At 36.3% G+C, this 21,822-nt stretch overlaps 1 protein-coding gene across 1 annotated transcript in view; it reads right to left on the minus strand.

Annotated features, from left to right (window-relative positions):
• Positions 1 to 1,533: 1,533 nt before the first annotated feature.
• LY86 (lymphocyte antigen 86) overlaps positions 1,534 to 21,822 on the minus strand; it is a 147,060-nt gene continuing 126,771 nt past the window's right edge. Inside the window, 3 exon segments of the mRNA XM_074208361.1 lie at positions 1,534 to 6,615; positions 6,618 to 6,702; positions 9,982 to 10,034. Coding sequence (XP_074064462.1) covers positions 6,569 to 6,615; positions 6,618 to 6,702; positions 9,982 to 10,034 — 185 coding nt within the window. The 3' untranslated portion in view covers positions 1,534 to 6,568.

Genomic DNA, 21,822 nt, shown 5'->3' on the forward strand with positions numbered 1-21,822 from the left:
CTTATTAGGAGTCTGAACTTTGAAGTCTAGATTAGATTAAAGCAATATATTCATCCTAACCAGGTCCCATTGGGACCTTTCTGGAGGAAAGGGTGTGTTTTAAGCACTAGAAGACCTCATTTCTCTGAGGACCTCTGTGGGTAAGCTAGGTTTAGTGAATCCTTTCTAACAAAAGAACTGAATATTGTTGTCCCAGGGCAGTCTCACCAAAAAAGTCAACAGTATTGCCCAATGATAACTGTCTTCACCTTGTGGAGGACTGTCATGTGGGAAAAAAGGTACTGGATCCATTTTGATCATTCTCACAGCATAGAAGGAGGAAACATAGGGGAAAACATCAAAGGCTAACTTAAGCTTAATACTGGAAGGACCAGACCCATGTAAATTTTATTTTTTAATATATAGAAATGAAATTAAAATTTCAGATGTCACAACTTCAAAATGCAAAATTTTTATTATAATTTGACTTTGAAATAAACATTTCTAAAAGGGTAAAAAATCCTACATGTACAAAAATATTTATAGCAGCTTTTTTGACAAAGAATTGGAAATTGAGGGAATGCCCATCAATTGGGAAATGACTGAACAAATTGTGGTATATGAATGAGATAGAGTACTATTATTGTCTAAGAAACCACGAGGGATGGGACTTCAGAATAACTTGGAAAGACTTGCAAGAAGTGACGCTGAGTGAAGTGAGCAGAGTCAGAAGAACATAAAAACAGAAACACTGGGTGATGATCAACTATGATGAACTTTTTCACTTCAGCAGTACAATAGTCAAAGACAGTTCTAAAAGATTTATGATGGAAAACACCATCCAGATCCAGAGAAGGATCTGGAGTTTAAATGCAAACCAAAACTTCTTATCTTCAATTTTTGAAATTTATCTTATGTATTTTTTTCCTCATTGTTTTTTCTCTGTTGTGATTTGATTCTTCTCTCACAGCATAACTAACAAGGATCTGTTTTAGCATGATTATACATGTAGGGCCTATGTTGGATTGTTTTCTGTTGGGAGCGGGGGAAGGGGGGGAAGAGAGGGAGGAAGAAAAATGTAAAACTCAAAACATTATAGAAAAATGATTGTTGAAAGTTACCATTTCATGAAGTTGGAAAAATGAATTAATAAACAAATAAACAACAAAAAAGAAATGGACATTTCTATCATGGATAGAATGATACATTTTGGTCTTTTGAGATACTCTGAAATTTTATTCTTTGTAAAGAAAAACTTTGTTAAATAGAATGATCACACATCTCAGGGTGATAAAGGAAATAGTGGGTTTTCTTTCACTTGAAGTCTTTATGCAAAGGTTAGATGATCATATATTGAATGTAAATTGTAAAGGGATTCTTTTTTCATGTATGGGTTAGGGTAGATTGCCCCAAATGTCTCATCTAAATTTAAAATTTTGTCATCATTTGTTTTCTGAAGCAATAGTACTACTGGTGCAACTAGGTCTCTGTTAGCAATTATTTAAGACCTGGTGCTCCCTTCCCCCCCCCCCCCCCCCCCAAATGTACCCATGACACACTTTTAAGCATATTTTGGAAAAAAATCTGATGATTTTCTCCATCACTTTCTTAAGTCAAGAGAGCAATGAAACAATAAATCAAGACCTGATTTGTAGTATTTACTGATTTCTGAGGGGATAAATTCTCACACTGAAAATTTTAACAATTGCTTTTCATGAGCCAGTTTGAGTTGACTCCAACATATACCTGGTAAAACTATTAGTTGCTGGGGTCTGAGAAATTTCCTGATAGTGAAATAAAGCCTTTATACTTTAAAAGCCTGGGAACCATTGTGCCATGATAAAAGGACCAGGCTATACACATTTAGGGTAGAGATCATATGAAGAAACTTTATTATTATTACAAGACACAGCAGGGAGAAATTAACTCATTCACAGCTTTCCTCTGTCAACCAAATGAACTCTCAATACAAACAATCTCCTACCAATATAATATAGGAAATAGAAGAATGGTGGGAAATCAATCTGGGTTTTGGCAGCTGGTCAGAGGTTTGCTAATCTGGCGTTCTTTCTTAATGTTAAATTTATAACACTAATAATCTTTGTTTTTATAAGATGATTAACATTGCCAGTGGTCTCTCTCTTTATTATTGTTGCTGTCATTCTAGGGATGGTAGAGATGGGTTTAGAGTCTGGAAGACCTGAGTGTAAATCCTCCCTCAGGGACTTCCTACTGTGTCACTCCAGATGGGTCATTAACCTCTTTGGGTCTTAGGTCTCTTTTCTGAAAAAAGAAGGTGGATTTGATGTTCTTTAAGTTTCCATTAAATGCTAAAGTGATGAACCTATGGTTAGTTTAGTATGGGAATCAGAAAAAAGCAAGATATAAACAAGGGAAGGGGTGAGTCTGTTTAATCTTATACTGAAATGAAAGCTAGTTTAAAGATAGAGTCACTGGTTATAGCGAGAGAGGGAAGATATGACCCCCCCACCCTTTCTTTATCTCCCCAACTGGTAGCATATGCCCATAGGCCCAGGGTCTAAGGAAACCAAATCAAACTTTTTGGGTTTTTTTGCAAGGCAATGGGGTTGAAGTGGCTTGCCCAAGGCCACACAGCTAGGTAATTATTAAGTGTCTGAGACTGGATTTGAACTCAGCTACTTCTGACTCCAGGCCTGGTGCTCTATCCACTGTGCCACCTAGCTACCCCCAAACCAAACTTTAAAAACAATCAGGACAGAAAGGGTTAAAGAAAAAAAGACAAAAAATTCTACCTCTTTCTTCTAGGGTTTTTGAGGAGTATGGGTTTGTGGGGAAAACATTTGCTTCAGGGAGAGCCTTATATTGAAAATTACACTGATCCATGAGGATGAAAATACATGGTAATTATATTAGGAAGAGAAGGGGAGGAAGCACAATTATTAACTGAACATTCATATATTTCCCTTCAGGGGTCTTCTTTGCCTGTGTACCAATAAAGAAAAAAATAACAACTGAAAGGGAGGTTGTAATATTTCTCTAGAACTTTAGAGATAGGTCTACTGATCAGCCAGAAAAAAAAACCATAAAGGATTTATAGAGACCTTGGGTGTCCTTGTATTCACTTTCTTTGACAATCATGTAGGTACCTGTTCTGTGTGAGCTGTCCATAAAATAGTCTTTTTGGCAAGTGTACAACCACAGGGTCATCTTTGTCTCTAGGTGACAACATGAAGTGACACTATTCAGTCTCACTTATGGAGCAGGAGATTTCTTTACCTTTCTTAATGTTAATTTTACACCACTAATAACCTTTGTTTTTTCTTTTTTAAATTTAAGGCAATGGGGTTAAGTGACTTGCCCAAGGCCACACAGCTAGGCAATTATTAAGTGTCTGAGGCTGGATTTGCACTCAGGTCATCCTGACTCCAGGGCCTATCCGGTGTGCCACCTAGCTGCCCCTATTATATTTGTTTTTATGAAAAGATGGTTAACACCTTTGCCAGTGTTCTCTTTATTAAAAAAATGCATTGTGAATATCCTGTTCCTTTGAGGTATTTGTAATCGTTGGTCTTTGTAGAGAAAATATTTATATAATTTGTAAAAATTTATAATAATCAGAGCAATTTTAGTTCCCAAAGTGATACAGGTGGTAATGGATTCCTCTTCATCTGATGTCTTTATGCAAGGGTTGGATGACCAATTGCTGGGTATAAGTTATAAAGGGTGTGGGTTATGGTCCCTTCTGAATTAAGATAGCCTTTTGTCTTCATAATAATAATGGTTGTCCTTCATTCTCGAAAAAGACCAAAACATCAGGGAGGTGATGTCCTGACAAGCATGTAAATTGGATTTGAGTGTGGGGGGTGCTGTTTCTGAATTAGTGGGCACTACTAGTACAAACAGGATTCTTTTGGTAAATATTTAGCAGCTGGTTCTCCAAAAAGATATTCTTTTTGCTAAGAACTCTTTGTCATTGAGCCTGGAAATAGGGAGCTGCACCATTATGCTCAATATCTCATATACTGAAATCCTTTCTTGAACTAAACTACCAAGCGTTCAAATTCTGCTCCAAAGAGCACACCTCTGATGGACTGGCCACATTGTTCAAACGCCAAACATACACTTGTCAAAAAGACTATTTTATGGACAACTCACACAGAACAGGTAGACTTACATGATTGTCAAAGAAAGTGAATACAAGGACACTCAAGGTCTCTCTTAAGGACTTTAGAATTGATTATGAGTCATGGGATTCACTGGCACAGGAACACCCTGCATAGAGTGCCCTCATCATAGAAGGAGCTGAGCTCTACGAGCAGAGCAGAATTGTAGGCTCTCAAAAGAAACAGGAGGTGCACAAGTTAAGAGAAACCACCCAGGTGTTCACATGGCTTATTTGTGCCTGACCTATGATAGAGCATTCCAGACTCATATTGATCTGATCAGTCACAGTCAGCACACTATAACTTGTCTCTAACAAAGTGATGTTGTTTTGGTCTTCTTTGAGAACATGGGACAACAAAACATTTTTTAGTAACCCAGGAATATATACAAGACGCCAGTATTCCATGGATATAATCTCCTTTCCTCACCACAACTTTCCCCCACATTGGTTTTGCTATATCATAGGTTGGCATAAGAAATTAAATGGAAACTCTTTGGGAGTTTTGTGGAAGCCACACATGGCATGTGAAGGCCAGCTGATGACACAGAAAAAGTTTATAAACCCAGAAAAGCACAAAATATATGTATAGTATTATATAATATCAACATATTTTATCCTTTAATACTGTAAAGACCCATAAAAGAAAAAGAAAAAATTCGTGCTGCTTCTCTAATGGTGGAGGGGAGTTTACATTGATTTTCCAGATTGTGGAAAATCATGCCCTTACTGCCTGTGATGTGGAAGGCATAATTGTAGTTGTGCCAGACTCTTTCCAGTGGATTTATATATTCCTTGTGGATAGTCATCATCAGAAGCTAACTTTTAAATTTAAGGTTTTGTTTTAAATTCTTTAAATTTATTGAGACCACCATGAATGTAAGATAGGCTTGTACATGGAAATGTAGTAACACTTTGTTGACTTGAAAGTAAAACTCTATCTTTTTTAGTTCTTAACTAAATCCTTTGTGTTTCAGCCTCTAGCAGAGCCAATTCCCTGACCAGGAAAAATGGGATCGTTGATTTCAAAATAGAGGGGTAAATCGATATATGCTGACAGGTTGATAAGAGACTGAAGAATAAATCTTTTTTCCTTAGCTCCAGTAAGCAAAATGTCATTATGATAGCCCTAAAGATGATATGAAAATAAGGGGCTTTACTGTCATTAGAAGGTAGGTAGGTGGCTCTGTGTAGAGCACTGGGCTTGGAGTCAGGAAGACCTGGGTTTAAATCTGGCTTTAGACACTTATTAGCTGAGTGAACTTGGGTAAGTCACTTTTATTTGTCTTAATCCATTGGAGAAGGAAATGGCAAACCACTCTAGTATCTTTGTCAAGAAAGCTCCATGGATATGTGGTCCACAGTCTCATGAAGAGTCTGACATGACTGAAAGACTGGACAATAACTGTCATAGGACTCTTCAGCATTAAGAAAGATGGAGGAAGGAAACCTATTCATTTGTTACTGAGTCTATACTGAATCTAGGAATATCTGTTCCCATGTGTGAGTGAATGAATGTATGCATGCCTATCTAGGGTAGGCTTTTTGGAACATTTAAGGATGAGAAAACTTGCACCTTTGAGGAAAACCATGGATTTTACACTTTTATTCAAATTCTGAGAGGTTTCTCCTCTCTGCTGGTCTCCTGAGGAAAGAACTAGAAAAGAGGGTAGAAGTACAGATCAATGCAATAAAAGGTTAGACTTTAAATAACTATTAGATTGGTCTTGAAATGGAGCAGGTTCTATGTGAAGTAGGCAGTGAGTTTCTTGTCACTAGAAGTGTTCAAATAAAGGTTGGATCAGAAGTGGAATTGGATTAGTTGGTCTCTAATGTATCTTCTCATCTGTGTCTAATATATCTGCACATCTGTGGGTCCACAAATGAACATTCAGTCTGTGGCATAATCTCAGATTTACCTTTAATACACCTTTCATATCAGATTTATCTGGTGGGCCTTTGACATGGTTTCATTTGCAAGGATGGTAGGCATCTCCTTAAAGCTCCACATTTAGTTTAAGATTTGATTGCACTGCTCTAACACCAGGCATCAGGGAGATGAAATTAAATTTCAAATCCAATACAGTACTGAAATTCTTTGAACAAATCACAGGTTAACTCTGTGAGCTGGATTCTTCATTCTGTTTAACTCCTTGGGTAAATCCCCAAGGAGTCAAAAAGCTGAGCATTTGGTCTTTGATGATCAATTAGAAAACAGCAAATGAGGACTAGGGAGCCCTTAACTACTAATGCTAGACTCATTAGAAAGAGATAGCTAATTTCATGGGATTAATTAAACCTGAGGGTTCTGGGGACATCTGCTCCTGGGGCTTAAAACCAGCACCTGAGGCTTCTGGTGAAAATTGGTTCTTGCAGCCCAGTCCCTCTGTTGCTGACTTGAGGTTTTCTTGGAGAGCTTGCCTAATTGTGGAGATTTGGACTTTCTTATACAGTTACACTTGGCCATGCTTTTGAGCTTGAGAAAAGGGTGATGGTGAGTAGCTAAGGACAGTAAAGTTGGCACAAGCAATGGTGAAATTGTTTTCATTGTATAGTTTCAATAAGATGTGATATTCTCCCTGCAAGAGACAAAAACAAAATATTAAGCTAATGTCCTTTGGCACCATCAAAACTGAGGTACAAAGGGTTATCAAGAAAATACTTTATTAGAAGAATGATATGATTATTTTAGGATTCCCACTTCACTGTTGGCCTTTCAGAAACATTGATTCTGCCTCCCCTCTGCCCTTGGAGCAAGTGTGTAATCAGTATGAGAAAGATTCCAACTGATGGGTATCTTATCTCCCAGTTGTTTATTGTTCAAGTATTGAACACCTATGTTTATATACATAAAGAGGGTGTATAAATTATGAGAAAATGCTCCCCTTAAACTTTCTCACCTTCTTTGTTTTAAGTTTTTTAAAAAAATCATACTTTTTTTTTAGTAAACAGCCAAGGGTGAACTCTATAGAAGTCACTCACAAAAGACTTGCTAATGGGAAACGTATTTCATTGTTTTGTGGTGAAACTATTACCTAGGAAGATTTTTATTTGAGGCAAGGACCACAAATAAATAACACCTTTAATAAATGGCATGAAACTAGCCTCCTATTGAGAAGGTGCAACAAAACCCTGAGGTGGGAGAATAGAGCCTGAGAAACATGGATATTAGGCCATTACTTTTAAATACATTAGGGGATGGGGAATAGAGAATGAGGAAGGAGTGAGGATAAGTTTGAATTAGAGTTTGCCCTATTAATTTTCCAGTTTTAATTCTTGCTAACTGGATATTGAACTCTGTTGCTTCTATATGCTGTAGATGATAAATATTATCAGTCCCCTCTAAATTTGACAAACATGGTGCCCTGGGGCATAGTCTTTGTCACTCTACCATAGTGGAAATAAGAAATGTTGAAGTAATTGAAGGATGGGACATGAAGTTTGTAGATCAGAAGTGTATGCTTTAGTTTGGGAAAAGTTTACTAGGAGGATATGCCAACATAGGGGTAATGGAGCCAGTTGGATCTATGTTGGGAAGCTCTGGTTTCTTTCTTTTTCTTATTTTCCCCCCCAATTACATGTGAAAAGTTTTAATATTTGGTTGTTTTTTTTCCCTTCAGTTTGGATTCCAAATTATATTCTTTCCTCTCTCCCATCTCCCCACTCCTCCTCAGATGGTAAGCAATCTGATACAGGTAATACACGTGCAATCATGTAAAACATATTTCCACATTGCCCAGTTTGTGGAATAAAACTCAAACCAAAAAAAAAAAAGAAGATGGAAAAAAAGTACCAGTCTGTCTTAAGATTTCAGATTGTCTTGAAATGAAGTTTTGGTTTTAGGTTTCTTGGTTCTCATCAGAGCAATGAGGAGAGAGAACAGTTAATCTACATTCTGCTGAGCATAGCACTCGTGTTAGGAACCAGGAGTATGGTTTCTTTCTTAGCAATTACATGGTTTAGGTTTTTATTCACAAGTTACACTGAATTGTACTTAGAGTCAGGAAGTCTTGAGTTTGAAAATTACCTCAGTCACGTACTATCTGAGTAAAACTGAATATCCTATAAACTTGCTCAGTCTTAGTTTCCTTATTTGCAAAATGAGGATGACAATATCATTTCACAGCATTGTTGTGAAGATCAAATGAGATGTTATATATAAAACCAGAAACTGTAAAGCACTATAAGGAAGGTAACAAGCATTTATTAAATGCTTATTATATGTCTGACACTTTACAAATATTAACCCATTTGATCTTCACAAAAATTCTACAAGATGATATTATTATTTAAATGTTATAGGAAACTGAAGCAAATAGAAGCTAAGTGATTTTCCCAGGGTTACAAAGCTAGTAAATGTCTGAGGCCAAATTTGAACTCAGATTTTCTTGACTTTAGGAAGCAAATACTTTATTCACTGTGCCATCTAATTGCCTTACTATTATTGTTGTTGGTATGATGATGATGACAGATTGATTATTATAATAAGAATGTTTTTGTTGTTGCCCATGTGCAAAATGGAACCTTAAGGGGACATCCAGCTCCATTTCAGAGAAAGAGGACTGGAGGGAGGACCTGGCTCTGTTTTCTTCCTCAAAAAGATCTCTACAACTAGAGGGAGATGAAGAAGTCTCTTGGGTCTTGGGTGACTATCTGATAGTCTGGGATCTTATCTGAATCTCTGGAGACTGTTCTTTGGTTTTGTGATTAAGGGGAGCTTTAAAGGCACAGAATCTCCAGGTGTTGTATCTTTACCACATCCTCAAGTGATTGATTAAAGGATGGTATACTGATTTGCCTTTATAAGTGTTGTAGCCTGTTTAAGTTTTATTAATTTTATGTTTTGAGGGATTATATACATACATATATTTAAAAAATAATGCTCTGCCTCTAAGTTTTTTCATTAGGGGAAATTAGCAAAGATGCTGTTAAACTATAAATAAAAGTAATTATTGCAGAAAACATTGTATACCAGATGGTAGTCAGTGGTATCTTCTCAGAAAAGGAAAAACATTCTATTCATAAAACAAAAGTAGAAAACTCCCCTATAATCAGGGAAAGTTTTCTATAGGCTTATTTGCTCCTAGGGGTGAAGAAGCTGTTTTTCTTGCTCATGGCTCTATAACATCAGATCAAAAGACAAAGAGAAGAAAAATCTGGAGAAGAGACCTTGAGGGGGGAGAAATCAGAAATTGCTGTCCAAGAAAGAAAATGAAAGCCAGGGGCCCTCAATGAGATGATTCCCTAAGGAAAAGGAACTCAGAGATGGAAAATGAAAAGAAAGATTTGAGGCTGAATGAAGGATGGAGTTTTTATAAGAGAAAATGTTTCCCTGGAGTCAGGTACAGGTTTGAGAGGGAGGAAAGGGTGAAGAATAGGTTTGTTGTTGTTGCTGTTGTTTGTTTGTTTGTTTGTTTTAGAAAAGGATGTATATGCTTATGCTATAGTTTCTGTTCCCCTAGTAGTACCCAAACTCCATCCATGATTTTTCAACTTGGGTAATTCTTATCAGTTCCTTGATGGATTTATCCAACACCCCAGAGTGTGTTGTGTTCTCTCATTCTCTGTTCTCACTCCAACCTATATTTTTGATGGGCATGCATGTTCCAAATAATGTTTTATATCATTTCTCATATACAAGTTATCACTAGGAATAGGCTACTTACACTCACTAGTATTATTTAATCTTTTGATGTTGCTAACAATATGGTATATTTGGCCATGGTAACTGTGATAAAAATACAAAATGACACCCAGATACTTTCTAAGAAACATCATTTTTAAAATGTGGTGATTACAGTCAGGATTACCTGACCTGAGTCTTTGGGAGAACTCTAAGCTTCTAGGAAATAACTTACCTTGCCAATTGGAAAGGCAGAGTTTTTGATGGCTCCAGCATAGTAGATCATTTCTGTAAAAGACAGAAAGGCATTAATTTCATATACTGAAAAGAAAATAAGCCCTTTGAATCTCTTATAACCACAAGGTGCCATTTTTCTGTATTTGACTAATAATAATGATTAATATGAGGTAAAATTTGAGAGTGAGGAGGGCCAGGATATGAGTATGACAATGACCTGTGTTTGCTCCATCTCCATTGCCTACATCACATGGGAGCAAGGGCTAGAGACTTAATTGCTTCAGCCCGAGGAACAATGTTGTGTATCTCCATGTAGTGGCAGGGTACAATGGGCTGGAACTATGAAAGCTTCTTTCCCTTGTTTAGCAGAGTTGGGGGTCTGGAATAATGTTGCATTAGAATAGGAATGTTCAAGCCTAGTCATGCAGGTCAGTAAATGCAAATTAATGGTATTGACTAACCTTTTTAAGAGATTCATTTATATAATACCTTGTGTGTAGTAGGTGTCCAAAATATGGTATGTTCATGTCCCAAAAGTCTTAGTGCAATTTTAAGCTTTAATAACTTCAGACATATAAATGCCATAAACTTACAAACTGCATCATTTGAAAATTTATTTAAATTTATTTTATACTTATTGAGGTTTTTATGAAATTTGGATAATAAATTTGTGCAGGCCCAGTGAAAGTGGATGACACTTTCACAGAATAATGAATCCAGCAGAGTATTTTTTGCCTCCCTCAGTAGCCTCTTGTAGCTCCATTTGACAATTTTTTTTGGTGGGGTCATGTCAAAATTGTGTGTGTGTGTGTGTGTGTGTGTGTGTGTGTATGTATATATATATATATATATATATTTATAGAAGAAGTGGAAGGGATGGGAAGGAAGTAAGCATTTTTTTTTGCATAGTGTCTATTATATGCTAAGCAATCTTTAAAAATATCTTATTTGATCAAAACCTCATTCTTTGGATGATCTTAAGGTTAGCATTACAAATGCAATCAGTGGCTCTTTCAGTGACTAAATGGCAGCTGATAAAAGTTTTTACAAAGTTTAAAAATTGAGTCAAGATCTATAGTATAAGATGGTAGTTATATTGAATTTTTAAGAATATAAATTAAAAATATAATTGTTTTAAAAATGTTCTTTTTTTCTTCTGAAGGCATTAAAACAAAATTGCATTTGGATACCTCATATGTCTGTTGATTAATTAAGAAAAACTGATTGAATATAAGTTCCTTGGAGAAAGCTATCTCTGCATTCTCAGCACCTAGTAAATACAGGGCTCCCAGTATATACATGACTGGCATATGGTAGGAACTTAATAAATATTTATTTATTAATTAGATTTGAGCTGCTGAAGTATCTTTCAATTTCATGAATCAGCAGGGATAGTTCTCCACTCCCAAATAGTATTTTATTTTTTCCAATTACATGCAAAGACAATTTTTATCATCTATTTTTAAAAGATTGTTTCATATCTCTTCCTCCCTCTCTCCCTTCCTCCTTCCTTAAGACAGTACACAATTTGATATAGGTTATATATGTGTAATCATGTAAAATATATTAACATATTAGTCATATTGTGAAGAAGAAACAGGCCAACAGAAAACACACACACACACACACACACACACACACACACACACACACACCCAAAATAAAGTGAAAATAGTATGCTTTGATCTGCATTCAGATTCCATCAGTTCTTTTGCATGTGGATAGCATTTTCCCTTGTGGAAATAAATAAATGTAACCTTGGAGTCTCTAGTTAGCTAAAACAGCTTTATAGTCTAAAAAAGTTTGGCACATAGGGAGAGGAATGTACTTCTAGAGAGGCAATTCTCATTCTAGTCAAATTAGAAAGACAGACAGGACTTACCCCATCCTCCTCTTTACACTAGAAGAAAAATCACTCTTTTTTAATTCTCTCACTTCTCCCTTGTCTGACTGTGTGTGTGTGTGTGTGTGTGTGTGTGTGTGTGTGTGTGTGTGTATGTGTGTGTGTGCAATCTCTAGTGGCTTTTCTAATAAAGATTTACACCAAACAGAGCAATATGTTAAAGGAATGAAGATAGAGACCCTTCTTCTTGACTGCCTTATCTGAGGACTCTAAATTTTGTTTTTGTATCCATAGCAATTAGACTTGAACATAGTTAATAAACAGCTATTAATTGATTGGTTGTAATACAAAACTACCTCTCCATTGAGGACAGGGATTAGTTTGTATATAAACTTTATACTTATCATCTTTAAGGACTTATTGCATATTGCTTTTAAACAATAAGGACTTAATAAATGTTTGTGGTTGTTTTAATATCTTGGGGCCCCCTGAAAGTTAGTAATTTCTCTTTCACATAAGAGAATGAGTTCTATTGGACCATTGCAAGTTGCCTTTGTCCCTAGTAATTGCAAAAATGGGAATTTTGGTTGCTTCCCTTTCTTCCTGAGGAATCTAAGGGCTTTTTCCTTACTTCTGTCATCTCTGCTGATGGAGCAAGGATATCATATGTGGCAGAGCACCTTCCAAGAAGCTTCAGAGGTCACCATGTCTATGGCATGTGTCCTCTCTCAGTATTTCCCTTTCTCCTTATGGCCTCTACATCTCACCTTGTCCTGCAGGGGGTGTATGAAAACCCTGGGAAGGTCTCATTTAGAAAAATATTACTTCATTTTATTTTATTCATTCAATAAATACTTCTGGAGAACCTACTATGAACAAACCACCATGGAGAAAGTAAAACAAATAGTTATATCTTCAATGATTTTGCAATCTAGATAGACTAACTGCTATATATGTAAAATACATTTACCTTTAAATACCAATATAGTCCTTGTGAGTAAGGAGACAATATGGTACTGTGGAAAGAATATTAGATTGGAGTCAACAGATCTGGAGGAGAATCAGGCTCCCCTGGCCTTGTGTGATTTTGGGCAAGTTACTTAACCTTTATGAGTTTGATTAACTAACCCTTCCATCCCTAAATCTGTGATCCTTTGTTTCTGTTTTTAACTTCAGCAGAGGTATAGTAAATGATAGTGGTTCAGAAGGCCTCAAAGAAAGGGTAGAATCTGAGTGAACCCTTGATACTTGACGGAAGACCTAAGTATTGCTAATTTTTGTTCTGAAAATCTTTGATTTGTACCTGGGAAATATGTTTGTCTACAGCTCTGACAAATCCCTCTGAGATAAACATGAACCTAGCAGAGATGCTTTAGTTATCCCACATATCAGGCCCCTGAAGAGGAGGGTATGGGCTCAGGGGGAGCTGAAAGACTCAGATGACAATTGTACTCCACTTCTTGGCTGTCTGCATGCTCTTAGATAAGTTATAACAATCTATGCTATTCCCTTTAAGATGAATGTTGTGAATGTTGTGTAGAGAAACTCAACTAGCCCAAAGTCACAGCCATTTGGCCAATACAGAGGCCTCAGGATCACTGATTTCATTTTTCTTTTGTGGGTCTCCTCTGGGCTATTGTTCAGTTGCTATGTGTCATTCATTGCTTGCTCACTTCCAGTTGGATATGATCCAGCTCTGAGGAATGTTACCTCTACAGTTAACATGTCTACTAACTCTCCTTTGATACTCACTTAGAGACCTAACATCAGCTAGACTTTGCTCCTCCCTATTAACACATTCTTAACTGAGGTGAGATATTTTCATTAAGTAGGTCTCTGGCAGTTTCCAATTTTAAATTGAGCCTTTTGGGGGGAGCCTGAGAATTGCTGCAAGTAACTCATGTAGCTTCCTCACCTCCTTCATGTGCCCTATCCGCCCCCCCATGAAGCAACACCTAAAATTAACTTTTCTCTCCTTTCCTTCTCAGATCTTTTCTTATGGTGAGATTCTTTTAATTAACATTCTCACACTACTATAAAAAGACCCCCCCAGTACATCTGCACCCGCTTCTTCCTTTGCTTCATTGGAAACCTTTATTAATTTTTAATTGGGTATGGTGCTTTCTTTTTTGAATTTGGGGTTTTTGGTGGTGATGTTTATTTAATTAATTTTTTTATCCTAGGCAATTTTTTGTAGTCTGAATCTTTTTCTTGGAGACCTCACTGGGGTGGAGCATAGAATAATATGAAAGGTAAATTGATGAATAAGGAGTTTCTAAAAGCTTTTTATCTCAGACCAATTTGATTACATTAGGGAATAATTTAAAAACATTTTAGTACTGATTAGTATTCCAGTGTATTTTACTCTAGGATTGCTTCATAAATTTTCCTTTTTTTGGGAGAAGGTGCTGGAGGTTCAAATCTGTATTTTTCTCTATGTTGGAAACTCTTCCTGATTCAGCTAAGCACCCACAGTCTTAAATTGTAAGATTGCCTCTTTGAAGGCAAGGATTGTTTTTTGCTTCTTTTCTGTATTCTCATCGATTAATATAGTGCCTATAGCTTCTAGGGGCTTCTTCATCAATGGCAATGCTCTATGTCTTTCTGACAGGTCTCCCCTACCTGCTTCTATTCCTGTTTCCAATAAAACAGACCTCTTCAGGTCTCACAGGATACATTACCCAACACTTGCCATGAGTTTGAACCTCAAAGGAGGAACTCCAACAATCTTAAGATGTGCTTCTTTCAACACAATTCCCTCCAGTACTGATAATCTTTCTGGACTCATTTCTCAACACTTACCATTCCACCTTATACTCCCCCATTCTTGTGATTCTGTGGTCTTACACGTCTTATATGTCAACACCTGGATTAGAACCAGATCTTATGACTAACTTCAAACTCAAGAATTTCTCTTCTATATCACAATTTTCCTTTCTTTTTCCAGTTTTTTTTCATGCTGCTTTTAAGATATATGAACCAGGACTGCACATAGTTTCTTTAGAATCAGATGCAATCTGGTTTTGTGTATGACAGGGTAATGTCTTATATTTTGTTTATAAAACCTTTCCTTAGATGCTTAGAAGTTTATTGGCACTTCTTATCACTCATTGGAGTGTTGTCTTCTGGGAAGAGTTATTTTATGTTGACTATGAGATCTATTCCTTAAGTCTCTTATTAGTATATTTTGATTTATTTCTCCCTTAATGTATTACTTTACACTGCCACTGAACTATACTGGCCATTTTTTCCACCCCCTTGTCCAGATACATAAAGTCTTCATTATCTCTTTTTAGGTTTGCTATTTTGCTACTTTTGATAGATCTGGAGATTTCACTGCTCACTCTTTCAGGTTATTTATAAAATTGTTAGATAAACCCAACACCCAGTTGCCTGGGTGATCACAGTTTAAAATGCACCCATTTATTTATACTTAATTTGAAGCTAGTTCCCAATATATGAGAAAACAATTCCTCTCCAGTGAGTTGTGCCTATAATTGATGCAGTGGAAAGAATATTGAATTTGAAGTAGGAAGATTTGTGTTCAGATACTAGCTCAGCCATTCACAACTTCTGTCACTTAATCTCTTTTGGCCTCATTATTTTTTTTTATCTGAAAAATAAAAAGATTGAACTCAAGGACTTCTAAGATAAGATCTTATTTGAGGTACCAGTTTACATGAATCCTAATGTCCCTATATTTACTTTCTCTGTTGAGCCTGGTTTTAAAATGTATACAATGAAACTGACCCTTTCAAAACTTTCTCCTCTTAGTAGATGTTAATCTTTAAAACAAGGGTCTTGGATGGAAATAAAAGCATAGTATTTACCCAGTCAGCTTTATATACCAGTATATGATAATACAGTTATCCCTTCTATATCATAACTTTTTCCATTGTGGTTTTGATATATTGCTGGTAGTCATAAGAAATTAAATGGGAATTTTTGGGAGTTTTTTTTGAAGCTGCAGATGACAGGTAGAGACCAGGTGATAACATAGGCAAAATTTAGAAGTTCTGAAATACATAAATATGTATAGTATTATATAATATCAAATATTTTATTTTTTAGTACCATAGCAATTCAGATTTCTTCTCTGGTATAAAGGGAGGAACAACATTTTTTTTTTGTGGATTTTCCAGATTTCTGGGGAGCTGTGTCCTAACCCCCATAACATGGGGAACCATTTACAATTCACCTATGACACATTATAGAAAGTATCAAATGGATTTTCCAGGGTTTTGAATCCTTTGATGTTTCAATTTAAAAAACTCTGAACAGTTTATGATTTTGTTTTTATGACATGATGCTAAAATTTGAAGAATTCATATTTATGTGATACATTTGGAAGTACAGGCAAAGAATGGTCCTTTTCTACTTAGGTTCTTTTATATACAGGATTGTCAGGAGAGAATATGCTCTTTTAAAATGTAATGTCCAGGGGTTACTAGATGGTGCAGTGAATAGAGCACAGGCCCTGGAGTCAGGAGTACCTGAGTTCAAATCTGGCTTAAGGCACTTAATAATTACCTAGCTGTGTGGTCTTGGGCAAGCCACTTAACCCCATTGACTTGCAAAAACCTAAAAAAAATGTAATGCCCAACAGAAGAGAAGGTAATTCTGGGCAAGAGGTGTTCTTCAGTTTATTAAAACTACTCTAACCTTCTTATTCATTAAGTTTTCAGCTCCTATAGGGAAAATCAGTAGAAAGTTCTGGAGAGGAAGATAGGAGACCTGGATTTTAGTCCTGGATCTATCATTAAATAGTGACTTAAGAAGGTTATGGTTTGGGGAGAGCACACTGGATAAGGAGATAGGAGACTGGACTTTTATTCTTGCATCTGAATCTGTTTTACCTTGGATAAGTCACTGAAGTTTTTTAGGATATCATTTTTTTTCATCTCTAAAATGAGGGAGGTTTTTAGCTGTAAAAAAATTCCAGAAGATTCTTCCAGAGGCTGTCTATTGTTTTGAAAATAAAATGCAAACTACTCAGTGTGGCATTTAAACTTCCACCACAGCCTGGCTCAAGCTAAACTTGCCAGTCTGATCTCATCTTGTTCTCTCTCATTGCTCTATGCTTCAACCATCCACCTTATTATGCACTCTTACCTCTCTGCCTTCACAATTCCTAGAAGGCACACTCTCTATTACTCCCTCTATTCCTTCAGGTCCCATCCCTGGTGCCACTTCCTCCACAAAGTTTCCTTGATCACACCAGCTGATAGGGAACTCTCTCTATCCCTCTCTATTTTCTTATAATTCTTTGTTTGGACTTCTTCTTTGCATTGATCAGAATTTAGCTTATATCACATGTTCTGCATTCTGATATTGGAGCCTTAGTTTTATATACAAACCTATTGAGAGGGATCGATAGTATCATGGAAGCAATATAATTTAGATAGACTTGACAGTGGAGGATAGAAGGGTCTAGTATGCCATGGCTCATAACATCACAAAGAGTAACACATATTGAAAGACTAAACACAACAGTAACAACCAAAGAATTTAAATCTATTGAAGCACAATTTCAGTTTTGTCTTTCTTTCCTCAGTAGTGACTAGTGTGCCTGCCACATGGCAGATTTGTAAAAATTGCATTTGGATTGACTTGGTTTCTTTACATTTTGCCGTTAAAGGAAAAGTTTTCCATTAAGAATCCAACCACACTTACTTGCTATTCCATGTCCACCATATTTTCTTGGTTCCAAACAATTTCAGTGAAGGTACAATAGATTTCTGCTACTACAATGATTATATCTCTGTCATCTCAGGTTCTGAGTGAATTTTGAAGTAGTTCCTAAGCTATATATACTCAGGGGACTAAAACTTGTATTACAGAGAATAAAACATGAAGTAAACAGAGGGGCAGAAATCCTAGGAAATGGAGCCTGTCGTTTGGGTACTTGAATCGTTGCCTCTAAAAAAATGAGAACAATAAGGTTGTCTCTCCTTAAGGAAGACCAAGAATAATAGTTTTTGTTAGCCATTAGAAAAAGAGTTGTTGGGGCCCAGATTCTTCTCCCATCAGCCTAACAAATAAAATATCATGACCTTCTAAACCTGCCAAGACTTTATTACTGCCCCAGAGACCTTGTTAATATAGGCTTATATTTCTAAGATGGATCACCCCAGGAGCTTGGAGTCCATTTTTCAGAAATCCCTAATCAGCTTTATTTACCAGGATGCATGTAGGCACTATAAACTTCACAGAAATAAGCTGACAAGTAATGGAAACACCACAGCTTTATTAAGAATTATAAGGGAGAACCATTCTGTAGTGTTTTTTGTTTTCCTCCCTTAGCATGTCTCCAAAAGCTTCCAAGTAATGTCATGAATGATCATGGTGGCATGGAATGTACCCTTACCTGTCAATTAGTCATAAGTATCATTAAATTCTTGTGTAAACTTCCTATATTTCAGATACTGTGATAACAAAAGACAAAAAAACCCATCCCCAAAACAGAAACAGCTCCTGCCCTGTATGAGTTTCTATTACTAGTGGAAGATGATAAATATACGTTGGTTGGGGTGTCCTTCATTTTCAAAGAGGACTTAAATGACATCATTATATTAGATTTGAGTTACAGTGTATCCAACTGTGACTGATGAGGCCAAGATGAGCTTGGAATGCTCTCCCATGGTTCATAGGCCATATGAACATTTGAAGTAGATTTTCCAAATTTGCACATCTCTTTGGAGCTGCTTCAATTCTGCCTTGCTCTTAGAGCACCTTCTCTGATGAGGGCGCTCCATGCTGGGCAGCCCTGTGCCAGTGTCTCTCATGTCGCACAACCCCAACATTCTTAAGACAAACTTTCAGATTATCTTGTATCACTTTTTCTGACCACCAAGTGAGCACTTGCACTGTGTGAATTCTCCATAAAATAGTCTTTTTGGCAAGTATATGCTTGACATTCAAACAACATGGCCAGCCCACCAAATTTGTGCTCTCTGTACGATTGAATGCTTGGCAGTTTAGCTCAAGAAAAGGACCTCAGAGTCTATTATCTTCTCCTACCAACTGATCTTCAGAATCTTCTTAAGACAATTTAGATGAAAGCCATTTAATTTCCTGACTTGGTGCTAGTAGACTGTCCAACTTTCATGGGCATACAATAATTAGATCAGAACAATGGCTTCTGTAGAGCTTCATTTTGGAAGTCAGTCTAATAATCTCTTTTCTCCCAGATTTTCTTTCTGAACCTCCCAAATACTGAGCTAGCTCTGGCAATGCATATGTCAACCTCAATCAATGTGTATCTCCCTGGGAAGTACACTGCCAAAGTCAATGAACTTGTTCACAGCATTCAAAATTTCTCTATTTATTAGGTACATAGAGCATATAGTTCAATGCTTAAGCTCTGGACCTGGAATTAGGTAGACTTGAGTTTGAATGTAACCTCAGACCCTTATCTATTTGTAAATCTTGGCAAATGACTTGATCTTTGTTTGCTCAATTTCTTCAATTGTAAAATGAGAATAACATCTGCCTTCCAGGGTTGTGAGGTTCAAATGAGAAAATATTTATAAATCACTCACACTGTGCCTGACATAGTAGAGATACTATGGAAATACTTAACCTTTCCCCTTCCCATATGTGATATACACATAACAGATGAAGGGTTATCTGAAAGGGGAAGGGATTAGTAGGTGGGAGGACCAGGAAAAGCCTCCTCCATAAGGGGGATTTGAACTGAGTCTTGAAGAAAGTCAGGGAAAGTAAGAGACCAAAGTGAGTATTTCAGAAATAAGGGGCATTGGAGACAGAGTGATATTTCAAGGAACTATAAATAAACCAACTATAAGCTAACTAGAAGGGGAAAAAGGTATTAAAAGACTGGAAATATAGGATCAGGTTGTAAAGAATTCCAAACAGGATTTTCTATTAGATCTTGGAAATAAAAGATTATTAGCGTTTGTTGAGAAGTTGTGTAAGAGGATAGTCAGATCTCCTTTTTGGGAAAATCACTTTGGTAATTGAGGGAAGGGATGGATGGGAGGAGAGAGAGACTTGAGGCAAGTAGATTAGCCTGAAGTCTATTGAAGTCATCTAGGAGAGAAATGATAAGGACTTGCACCAGGGTGGTGTCTGTGTGAGTGCATAGAAGAGCTATGTATGAATAATCTAAGAGGAGAAAGAAAAATCAAGATTTGGCAGGGGATCTGATGCTTGGAAAGAACTTGAGTGAGAAGTCAAAGAAGACACTAAAGTTTGGAGCCTGGTGATTGGGAGGATGGTGGTGCTCTTGAAAGTAATGAGAAAATTTAGAAGAGAGAAGCATTTTTGGAGAAAAGATGAATTCTGTTTTGGATATAGTGAGTTAAAGTTGCCTATGAGAGATCCAGTTCTCAATGTCCAAAAAGCATTTGATGATGAGGTGCTAGAAATTAGGAGAGACTCTAAGCACTAATTGAATAGTTTAGGGAAAGAACAGAAGATGGCACAGAATTTTGAGGGTCATATAGGATAATGGCTAGAGTCAACTCAGTCTAGGCTCCTGAGAGTTTAAATTTTTGATGTGAGCATTTATGTTGCAGAAATGAGCAATCTTGGGGCTTAATTTGTTGTTCTGTTAGAAGTCTTGAATTGAGAAAGTTATGGAGGAAATATTAATGCAGATTAAAAGTTTGTGGTCTGTTCATTTCTTTTTTTTGAGGGGAAGCTCATGGTAAAACAATACTGGTGACACCCATGGCTAATGGGTATGACTTGACTGAAGAGCCAGATAAGGCAAAAGAGAAATAACAATCAGATAGTGATAAGAAAACCTAAGAGGGAATGAGTCTCTAAGTTGGAAAAAGCCTTTAACCTGAATGAATTTTATAAATGGAAATTACTGCACTAATAACATTGGAAACTCTAAAGGTATAAAAACTTAAAGGTACAAAGAACTCAAAAAAATAATGCTATTATTTTATAGAGTAACACAGTATCTTCAACAGAAACCATGGTAGGAAAATATATAGAATCAATAGATAAAAAATATTTGTTAAATAAGCCATAAGAAACAGGAAGATTAAAAAACCCCCAAAGCAAAATAAAAGAAAGCAAACAAGCAAACAAAAGAAATAGGAAAATCAAAGAAGGAGCAGGACCACTGTCCAGGGTGGATGGAATAATGATAATTAACAAGGGAGAGAAGTTAGAAGTACTCATCTCTTACTATACAGACAGATATATATATATATATATATATATATATTTAATTCCTTTGTTTTTCCATAGAGAATACTTTGGATTGAAAAGCATATAATAAAAATAGATAATAAAGATGGGGGGATAGAAAAAGCTGACTATTCTTTATGTGAGAGATTTATCTAGCTCCAAAGAACTAATATTCTGAGGTACTGAGAGAATCAACTGATATGTCTATCTAGTTGCCATAAATGATCTTTTGTTTGTTTGTTTTTTTGCAAGGCAATGGGGGCTCAGTGACTTGTCTAAGGTCACACAGCTAGATAATTATTAAGTGTTTGGGGCTGGAACTGAACTCAGGTCCCCCTGACTCCAGGACTGGTGTTCTATCCACTGTGACACATAGATGCCCCACAATGAATAATATTTAAAAAAAACCTGAAGAATAGGAGAACTAACATTTGATTGAAGAAATATTCTGATTTTTTAAAATGCAAAGATATCATTTTTTTTAACTGTAGAGTTTGGTGACAAAATTCTAGACCATATCATTAAAGTGATAACTAGTACAGAAAGAAAGAAGTGATCATAAAGTCAGACTGATTTTTCAAGAATAGGTCATGACAGACTAACTTTAATTCTTTTAAAAATAAGAATATCAAACTGATAGATTAGGGAAATGATATGAAGTAATTATCTAGATTTTGGGGAAACATTGATAAATTATTCTATACTACTTTTGTGGAACAGATGGAGAAATGTGAACTAGAAAACAGTTCAATTAGTTCGATTAAGAACTGGTTGAGGGGCAGCTAGGTGGTGTAGTGGATAAAGCACTGGCCTTGGAGTCAGGAGTAC

Source organism: Macrotis lagotis, chromosome X (assembly GCF_037893015.1).
Source record: "Macrotis lagotis isolate mMagLag1 chromosome X, bilby.v1.9.chrom.fasta, whole genome shotgun sequence".
Classification (NCBI taxonomy): Eukaryota; Metazoa; Chordata; class Mammalia; order Peramelemorphia; family Peramelidae; genus Macrotis; species Macrotis lagotis.